The 10,785-nt window shown below is 44.5% G+C and overlaps 1 protein-coding gene across 1 annotated transcript in view; it reads right to left on the bottom strand.

Moving 5' to 3' along the window:
* CNKSR3 (CNKSR family member 3) overlaps positions 1 to 5,154 on the bottom strand; it is an 86,570-nt gene extending 81,416 nt beyond the window's left edge. The window contains exon 1 of the mRNA XM_011236187.3: positions 5,022 to 5,154. Within this exon, the coding sequence (XP_011234489.1) occupies positions 5,022 to 5,073 (52 nt within the window). The 5' untranslated portion in view covers positions 5,074 to 5,154. The remainder of the gene's footprint in view (positions 1 to 5,021) is intronic.
* Between the last annotated feature and the right edge of the window lie 5,631 nt (positions 5,155 to 10,785).

Consider the following 10,785-nt stretch of genomic DNA (forward strand, 5'->3'; position numbering starts at 1 on the left):
CTCTCTCTCTCCCTTTCTCTCTGCTTCGGTTTCTTCATCTTTAATATGGGTTAATAACGGTTTGTACACCACATTGGGTTTTCTGAGAATTATATGAGTCAAAATAAAGCACTTAGCACAGTGGCTGACACGTAAGAAATGCTTCCATAACTGTTTTTCTATTATTATGATTAAGATAACTCAATGGCTAGAGCCCAGGAAATACACTAGAACCAGGAAGAGAGTGGAATAAAGAGAAGAGTTTCTGACCTACAAGGGAGATGTACAACTGTCGAAAGAAAAAGACCTCCCTTTTTCACTGACCACAGAGGCTAAAGGGGAAAGTATAACCTAACTGGAATCAGGACTGTGGGAAGTACTGGCCTCTGTATAGATAGCAGCAGGACCAGTGTAAAAATCTAACACTGGAGTTCACCTACAATTTACCAGATCTCTACAGATAACATTGACATTCCAGCCCCTCCGGGACCAAACAGTAAGGCATTTTAAGACTGCTGACCTGACGTGCCACATACTAACAGACATTACAGGGAAGAGCAGTGCCTGTGGCCAGATTACAGAGAATGAACAAATAAATGACCTGAATCCCACAGGCTCACACCTTAAGCAAGAAACCCCTTTACTCTTGGTTTGTGATGGGGAAATGGCACCCATGCTAGGAGCAAGAAGCTGACCAGAGAGACCTCTGTTCTGCCACTAAAGCTGGGTATTAGAGATGTGCTCACTCAACAACACACCTATTGAGAGGCTGCCCATTCCAGGCCAATCAACGACCAATGGCGCTTGCAGGACAAATCAGTGGTCCTTCCTCCTTGTCAAAGACACTAACCAGTGGTCTGACAACAGAAACACAACTTGGGTAGCTGCATTTTACAATGCAACTTCTAATAATTAAACCAAACTTAGAGACAAAGACTTCATATAACTTATAGTTTTGACCTGAGAAAGCTGAACGGGAATGAAAACAGAATGCCATTTCTTAAAACAGGGCGGACCCACGGGCTTGATGTTAGTGGGAAATTATGACATGCATCCTACTTTGAGAATTAACCTATAAAGACCAGTACATGTAAATTATGTGTGTCAGACACTACTGGCCGCTTACCAATATCCATTCTCCACCCCCTTCTTCCTCACTGAACAAACTCCAATTTTTTTCAGGGCCACAATGGACTCAATTTAAAAAAAAAAAACAAAACAAAACTAAAGTGACTACCCTCGCTTGCAGCATGAGGCTACGTGACAGCTCCTGGCAAGCCAAGTCACTTGATGGAGCTTCTAGGAGAAGACCTGGCTACCACCAGTCTTTTGCCTTCTCTGGGTCTCCTTCCTCCTGCCTGGAATAAAGACAGGACCCTGGAGGTGGAACAGCCATCTTGCACTGCAGCATTAAGTATGAAGATGAACGCCACTTGCTGCACCACGTGCTAAGAAGGGCTGAACAGGACAGCAGAAGGAGCCTGGGCCCCGGATGGCACCATGGAGCCCCCGGCTACTTCTGAATTCCCCACCTCCAGACTTCTTTTACAAGAGAAAATCAACAGTCCCATTTGGTTAAATTCCCGTAAATTGGATTTTCTGTTATGGGCACCTGACCCTACTCTCATCTGATAGACACTGTAAAATATTTGCTTTGCAAAAGCCTTTAGAATTATTTAAAGGCAGGGTGCCATGAACTATGAACTAATTTGATTTACAAACAATCCTACCAAATAGGTAGGATAAGACACACATATACCAGACAACTCTCCTCCACGAACAGGATATTAATGACTCACATCATGGGAATCCTGAAGGTCTGCTCATCAATGTGGTGAAGATTCTGAAAGTCCTCTAAGAGTCAAAACCTCCCAGAAGATGGAGTAAAGCCAAAGCACCAGGGCTCAAATGTTGCTGTCCCTTCCCCACCGTGTGACCCTGATCAGGGTACTGGACCTTTCTTTGCTCAAAATGGAACTACAAAATGGAGATACCAGTTCCTACCTCAAAACGTGGTTATGCACATTTATGAGTGAATACTCATACCATGCAGAGACCTGAGCCTGACATACTGCTAAGATTTATTGAGGATCTCCTAATATCATGATGAGATCGGTGACAGTATACTGAAGATTCATACAAACAAAAATTATAATAATAATAAAATAATAATAAAATCCACATGAATTCATTCATTCTGTAGACACAGACCCTTTTTCCTAATGCATGCACCTGCCTCCTAACATCAACACGAGAGAGAGCAAGCTGTAAACCGTGGTCAGGTATAGACAGTTTTAAGTCCAAGGCTTTCTACGGTGCTCACAATCACCATACCATATTCATGCAACGCCAAGAGTGGCAAAGTCTACATGAGGAACTTCTTATCAGGAGGATGTATTTATAAAGTGGGGGTTGTGCAGAGAGGTTAGCAAAGACAACTAAAAATAGTCATATAAGCAAACAAGTTTGCATAAGTCAACAGTTGATTGAAAAGTCAATACTTTCACATCATTACTATGAGAAATATTCAAGTAATGTGTCATGCAATTTGGGAGAATGTAGCCTCTTGTCTAAGAGTCTGCCACATTTGCTCCTGTTATCTTTTCTAGGTTCTAACACAGAAAGTATCCAGGTCATTCTATGAGGCTGTACTTAAGGATCCAAAAGGGCACAGGCATTGTGTATCAAGTTGCCACATGCTAACCACAGGTATGTAACCTAATCAGTGTCCAGTGCCTCGGATACCAAGATATTGAACCACTCCTAACGGCTCTTTCACGTCAGTAGGAAACTTTTCCTAGATGGAAGTAATCTCAAGTCATAACATCAAGGCAATTGGATACCAAAAACCTTTGAATCTGCTCTTCCTTTTAGATTCTAAACAAACAGGATGTGAATTTATACTTCTCTCCCTATCCCAAAAGGGACCAAAAAAAAAAAAAGAAAGAAAGAAAAAAGAAAAAGACAGCAATCTTGAGGTTGTGAAGATCTCACTCCATAATCTTCCTGTGTGCCTGTTACCGTTTTTCTAGTTGTACATTATCAAGTAGGCTGGCAGGGGCTCAGGAAAACCAGAGAGTGATAAATTGTAACCCCTTCTTGACTCTGGAGCCCTAAAGCTCCAAAAGAAATACACTGCATGCCACAAATGTGACTCGTGTGTAATTTTCCACTTTTTAGGAGCCACAATTAAGAAGATAAAAATAAAAAGATGAAGTTAGTTTTAATCATAAATTTTATTTAACCCAATATATGCAAAATAGTCACCTCAACATTGAGTAAATATGAAAAACTGAGATAATATACCTTCATTTTTTTTGCACTAAGTCTTCATATGTGTGTATTACAATTCTGATGAGCCCAACTCAAGGGCTTAAGAGCCACATGTGGCTAGTAGCTACCCTACTGGACAGAACAGCTCCAGGGGTCAAAACCTGCTGAAAATCATCTGCTTCTTGAGTTGCTTCTATGACAGACACATAGGTAAAATGATCAACCAGCTCAGTCTTGGCAAGTCACTAGTTGGGGAATGTGGTGGTATCCTGAACAGGGAAACATACCCCACTGCAAAACAGGGTCTGGGAACTTACAGCTTTTAAACAAATGTTTTGTGCCAGGCACTGGAAATGCTATTTACCCTTTACCTGGGCAAACCTAGTCACCAACATACAAGTTTGTGTTGTTTTCACCCTCATTTTAAATAAGAACCCAGGAAATTTTGGTCCCTGGACAAAGCTCTTCTCAGCAGTATATCCCTTTCCCGCTCCCAATGGAAATGATCAGGCATTCCCCACTGACACATCCCATAACGTCCCATGTATCTAGAACATCCCATTCCACGTGGTCTGTGTGTACTATGCAGGCATGAGAAATGAGATGCAGAGATGTCCAGTTTCCGTTACGCCCCAGCCATGGGTGTGACAGTTGGAAAGATAACCTGATCTTACCAGTATTACCTACCTCACAGGCTTACTGTGATGACCAAAGGCAATAACAGAGAGTGAGTTCTTAGCAAACTGTAAAGCGCTATACAATTCTAGTTATTATTATTGAGAAAGGACACCATTCCTCACCTGGAAGAGCAGATAGAAGAAGGAAAAAATAGTAACTTGAAACAAAGAGATGATCAGCTGGGAGGGGGGTGAAGAACCCATGAAAACAGTGGTTGTTTTTGTGAGCCTCCTTTCTTTGGAAGAGTACAAAGAGGCTTGAGGAAGCTCTATCACTCTTCCCTGGAGATCTTGGGAGACATAAAAAGCAAGCCAGACCACTCGGAGTGAGAGCTTCTATCCCTGCTCAATCACCTATTACCACCCCACCCCACTGCTTTTCCTCATCCCAAATACTGTACAACTCAGGACAGTTATTCTAAACAGATCTCTTCTTCCCAAGGTCTAAATGTGGCCTAAAAATGCAGCGCCACGGGGGGTACTGGCACCTTCCCGAGCAAGTCCCGAGTCCGGGGAGTCTGGCTCAAGGCTTCTCGCCGGCGCGAACGCCTCAATGTTGGCCCTCGTGCCGCCCTCTCGCCGCCTCCAACAAAAACAGAGAGACTCGGCGAGCAGCCGGAGTCTCCCTTTACCTGTCCAACCGCCCCGTCATGCCTGCGAACTACTCTGGGCAGGCGGCATTTACGAGGTCCGAGGGGAGCCACCCACACAAAGGCTCCTTGTGCCTCTCAGCTCCGGGACCCGCAGCCTAGGAGCCGGGCACCGCACCCAGGCAGGGAAGGCGCCCCCGGTCCCGCAGAGCCCTCCCCCGCAAGTCGCCAGATCCGCACCCCCAACCCTCACTCTCCATAGAGAGGCCATCCCCACTCCACGGCTTCATGGTGGGGCTCCCCTCAACTGCCACAACCCGCACCCCCGAAAGCAGGCACAAGAGTTAGGGGTGCACAAGCCGCTCCGAAGTTTGCATTGTCACCGCGCTGCGCTTTCAACGCGTCTCGCCTGAAGGAGCGGCTGAGCAACCCCCACCCCAGCTCCCCGCCCGCCCCATCCCTGGGCTGGACACACTGTCCCCCCCGCCCCCGACCCGCTCACCTCTAGTCCAGTCCACCACTTGCTTGGGGCTCCACTTGGTCACGGGTTCCATGGTAAAAGGCTTTGCTCCCAGCTGGGTTAGAGTCGGCGGTTAAAGTCTTGTTACCAAGGCCCGCCGCCCCTTCCTGAAAGGGCGCGCCCCGCGGCTGGTCCCCGTGCGCCGGAGCGTCCCGTCAAGGCTGCATGGCCGCGGTCAGCGGGTCATCCCAGTGCGGCTCAGCCAGGACAGCGCGGCCCCCTCCCGGGCACACGGGACAGTCGCGCGGCTCCTCCTCCAGCTGCCACCGTCCAGCTGCAGCTCCTCCTCCTCCCCCCCGCCGCCACCGCGAGCCCGGGCACAGCTGCAGCTCCTGGGCGACGGCAGTTGCGGGGACGCGGGACCGTGACCCCAGGCCCGCTGGCCTCCGCTCAGCACCCGACCCTTCGGGCCCAGCTGCTCGCCGCCGCTCGATTGCGTCGACGGCCGGGACCACTTCCTCCGGCTCTCCAGCCGCGCGCTCCGCTCCCGCTCCAGCTCCACCTCCTCGCGGCGTGCTCTCCTGGGGGGTCTCTGCTCCGCGTGCGCTGGCGTCCCCGAGCCTTCCCGGCCGCAGGTCCCACCTCCTGCACCTCCCTCCGGGGCTGGACTTGGGCAGGGAGGAGCGCGGGCCGAGCGCGCTCGGGTTACAAAGTTTCAGCTCGGGTCGCTGCTCTCGGAATAAAAGAGGGGCGGGGCGGAGGACCCAGTGAAACTCGTGGGAGGGGGTGGTTCCCCCCGAAAAGGCCGACTCCGGTTACTTTCCCTCTCTAAGGCCTTCGCACACGCAGTCGGAGTGTCCCGGGCCCTACTTTCCTTTTTAAGAGGCGGGTTGTAGATCGTGCGTGCATCCTGAAGAGTCCTTTGGCTTGGGCGAGGCCTGGGTCCTATTGGTAGCAGAACAGTCTGTCTCGATGTGAGCAACAATACACTAAAAAAAAAAAAAAAAANACAAAAAAAAAAAAAAAAAAAAAAAAAAAGTAGGATCTGCATGTTCTGTTCATTTTCAATGTTTTGCATCAGTACTGCTCTGCGATTAAGCCTTCCTCGTTTTAAATATCTCAAGGCAAAATTATTTTGCTTCATATTTTAGGTAACATCGTGACAGTGTAAGTCACTGCACTAAACACCAGCCCCATGTTGTTTTGTTATCCAAAGACAGCAAGCTTACCAGGGGATTGTGCCAGTCACTTGATTCTCGGCTTCATCCCTTCTAATCTGCAGTGAAAAACTGGCCCTCCATGTATATATTTTCATCCTTTCACTCATTTTCAAACTAAGCCTTCCCTGTTGAATCTTCAAGGCCAGTGTCTTAAGAGCAATTATCTCTCATTTTAACTCTGGATGTGGGCCAAGTTCTCTTGACTCTGGGGTGGGTTGGGCAACAAAGTCCCATGAATCTTGCCTGTAAGATGGACCTTGGCAACAAAAGGCCCAAAGCATCTGAAGGTGCCCAAGTGGAATTTTGGCAGGTAGGCAAAGCCAGAGGAGTTGGGAAGGAAACAGCCTCACTTCTGGGGCAAGGGGAAATGCAGCCAATCACTTCATTCTCAGCTCGATCCCACTCTCATCTGAAATGAGAGACTTCAGCCCCCTGTGTATCAATTCCCATCCCCTTCTGTTTTCCTACTAGGTCTCGGGTGGCAGTCAGGGGTGAAGGGGCTGTCATTCACAGCAAGCACCCAGGGACTGAAGACCAGCTCCCCCTCCATCCCTGCGCTAATGTAAAGCAATCACTTTCTGACATGCCATAGGAAAGGCTGCCCTCCTGTTACTGAGTATGAGGTGCTTGGCCAGCTGGAGTTGGCGTGGTGATGGTTACCCTGCAAGACTCAACTCCCTTCTTTTAGTCATGCTACTAGCAAGGGTATTTCAACTTGGTAGCTAAAGTGAATCATAATAAATTGGTAGCTTTTAGCATTATTTATTGCTGTATTATAATTGTCGTATTTGCAAAGTGAGCTGATGCTCATTTGGATTAGTCATCAATCTTGAAGGAAAAGTTGCTAGCCAGCCAGAACAAAAAACAACAACAAAACAACAAAAATCAAGTGCACAACTGCAGAGACTCAGCTATCAGAAAGAACGTATTCTCAACATTTGCTGCAACATGGACGGCACTGGAGGAGATAATGCTAAGTGAAATAAGTCAAGCAGAGAAAGACAATTACCATATGATTTCTCTCATCTATGGAACATAAGAACTAGGATGATCGGTGGGGGAAGAAAGGGATAAAGAAAGGGGGGGTAATCAGAAGGGGGAATGAAACAGGAGAGACTATGGACTATGAGAAACAAACTGAGGGCCTCGGATGGGGGGGGGAATGGTATAGACCGGTGACGGGTAGTAAGGGAGGGCACGTATTGCATGGTGCACTGGGTGTTATACGCAACTAATGAATCATCGAACTTTACATCGGAAACCAGGGATGTACTATATGGCGACTGACATAATATAATAAAAAATCATTAAAAAAAAAAACCAATTGCAGAGACTGACGTCAGGAGGGCCCTTCCACATTTCATGGGACTCAATCTGGGGCCAAAATGAACCCTGAATAGAGGGAAAATCCTAAATTTGAATATTAACCTCTCCTCCTTCAAAGCCTCCCCTGAACACGCTCCCCAGCCAGAGCGAGCTCTACCACCCACTCACAGAGATTCTTTTGGCAACTAACGATTCTTACCTTCAGTTATGATTATTTATTCACACCTTCTCCTTGGAGACTTGAAGGCAGAACCTACCTGATTTTATGCAGAGCTTTCTCTCCTCTCCCTCTTCCTACCACCTAGCTGGTAGCACCTCACACCAAGTCAAAGGTGTGGTTAGTATTTATTCATTCAATTAGTATCTGTGAATGCCTCCTATGTGCCAGCCATTGCATTCACTAAATAGTTGTTGAATTAGTGTGACAGGTACTATTTATACAAGTCTGTTGGGATGCTTATTTTGAAAAGGTGGCTAGCAGCAGGCCAAAGCCTCTCTTGTACCCTCTAATGACTGGGGGTAAGAAGAAAAAAACACTTTAAAAAGTGAAACAACATCAGACCCTTCTTTCCATGCAACTTAGCTCTAGGACTGAGGAAACACAACAACACAGATATGCAGTTATCAAATACAATGATTTTTTTTTTTTTTGAGGAAGAGTTATAGGCAGACTAGCAAATTGGCAAAGGCAATGACAAACTTCCTGGTAGAGTAAATGACCTTCAAAAAAGATCACCTTTTAAACTTAATAATATCACTTGTTAACCATCTTTATCGCAGAAAGTAGAGAAAAGGACTTTGACATTTGTCATTGGGTTCACTAGAAAATATAACCAATCTTATCCACACCTTTTGTTACAGCAATCACTATATGTTGTCATCTTTAATTATGATGAAGATGACCACATAATTTATCTCCAAACCAACATATTCCTGAACATGTAATACTAAAGGGGAGCTATAAATAATTACATGGGAATAACATGAATAAATTGGGCCATATGGGCCCTATGATCATGAAGGAAAGTCAAGTGTTAATAATTTTGCCATAGAATTTTACTTGACGTTTTCCACAACGTTTTCAAATTCATTTGCATTAGTTGTTACTGGGGAGTTAAAAGCTAAAATTCTGAGAGTCAGGCAAGATTTCATCCTACTGAGTCAACACTGTCTGTACTCAGTACGTAAATACATCATAGCTAAAGAGGAAGGCCATGCTAAGATCTCTAACCCAGAAGACCAATTAACTATCTAAATGAATTAGCATTCTGTTTACACTTCAAGTCCTGAAGGCTAATTACTATTTAAATAAGGCCTTCTACTTTAATTACAGCTGTTAGCATGTGAAAGTTTTAGGGAGGCCTCCCTTCCTGTCTGAAATGCAAACTTGAAGACATCCAAAGTCACTAAAGACACATAATAAAGGCAGAATCTTAGGTAAATAGCCTTGGAAATTAAAGTGTATACAAAAATATCATTTGTAAATTTGCTAAGTTTTCTCCTCTGCTAGCTGTAATCTACAGTTCTACTATTACACGGTAAATGTATGCACGCACAGGACCCAGCTGCAGCTACGCCATCTTCAGAAGCAGAATTACTCATTCGGACCTTGATGTTTACCACAATTCATGATACATAGCAAGAAGCTGAATAAATCCTCTTCTAAACTGAACTGAATTTGTAGAACTGATACTAGAACCCACGTCTCCTAGATTTCTCTTCCAGCTCCCCCATTTTTCTGACTTTGGGTCTCCTTGCACAGAGAGGTCATTTATTCAACCAATGAAATATTCACTCAGTATTTGTAGGGCATTAAACTAGGCCCAAGGAAGATTCAGAAACAAATGTATATATACATCTATCTATCTATATGTGTGTGTGTGTGTGTGTATATATTTATTTATTATTATTTTTTTTAAGTAGGCTCCAAATCCCCAGTGTGTAGCCCAAAAAGGGCTTGAACTCACAACCCTGAGATCAGGACCTGAGCTGAGATCAAGAGTAGGATATTCAACCGACTGAGCCACCCAAGTGCCCCTAAAGCCAGTAATATTTATAGGTCAAAGGCATCGTGTGATTTTCTGAGGGGGGATTTCATCAGTACTCTTTATCAGAGGAAAGTACCTTGGTAGACCCAGACAAGAAAGTTTTAAGGGTCAATGTGATATTAACATTTTGAACCACTCCATATTTTATTAATTTTTAATTTGAGAACTAAGGATGGAATATTTTAGATTAGTGGTTATTACTATAATTTATTTGACAAACACGGGAGTAGCAAAATACAGAAGATTTTAAACAGATTATTAATCTGTAAAGACCCAGTCTCCCTCCCCAGTCCAAAACACTGTTGTTGTTTTTTAGAATGAAAGAAAAAATAAACAAATAAATAAATAATGCAAGCTACTCCAAAAATTCAGCTTTATCTAACAATCCGAGGTCCTCTTAATTATCCTTTTCTTCCCATCACTTTGCCTTTGCTATTGAACATTCCAAACTATTTAATGTTTTCTTCACATTTAATTGTCTCGTGTATGTCTCTTGAGTTATCTTTTATCTTGAGCAATCCCACCCAATTCTGCAAAACGCTGTCTGTGAAACATCCTGCAGTTAGAGCAGAGCATTCTTATCTATGACATCACCTCACTGCAAAGCCATCGGTTAACTAAATTATCCAGGCTGCTGATGATCTTGTCTTTCACTCAATTCCATTTGGCCTGAATTCTTCACACCATGGTAATATAGTTATCTTCCTAAATACCCAGGTTCCTCAACAGAAAATTCAGGTAGTCAAATCCTCCAACATTTTTCTGTGTTTTTTTTTTTCTTAAGTCTCACAAGTGCTGCCTTACTTATTCGAATTCTTTTGATCATTCAGTTACATTAATTAAGTCATCCCACAGTAGGAAAGCCGATATCTGGCTTTCTTTTACTGAGCCCTATCTGAAACTCTGAGATCAATGTCAATTGGATAAATGTTCAAAAACATCACCTATTTTAAATCAGACTTGGAGATGCTGATTAGACTTTTCTAACACAAAAGAGAAATAGTGACACCAGTAAATCCAATTTTCCAGGATTTATAGCTGTATTTTGGAAGAGTTGTTATGTGAAGCAATACCCACAGAAGAGTTAGGCTTCCTGACCCACAAGTGCTAACGCAGCTAACAAAGCAGTATGCTATGGACAAAGAAGGAACCATCAATCCTGCATCTTCCCCACGGATTTATGCTCCTTTTCATTCCAGCTATCAAGTTGCA

Source organism: Ailuropoda melanoleuca, chromosome 10 (genome assembly GCF_002007445.2).
Source record: "Ailuropoda melanoleuca isolate Jingjing chromosome 10, ASM200744v2, whole genome shotgun sequence".
Taxonomy (NCBI): domain Eukaryota; kingdom Metazoa; phylum Chordata; class Mammalia; order Carnivora; family Ursidae; genus Ailuropoda; species Ailuropoda melanoleuca.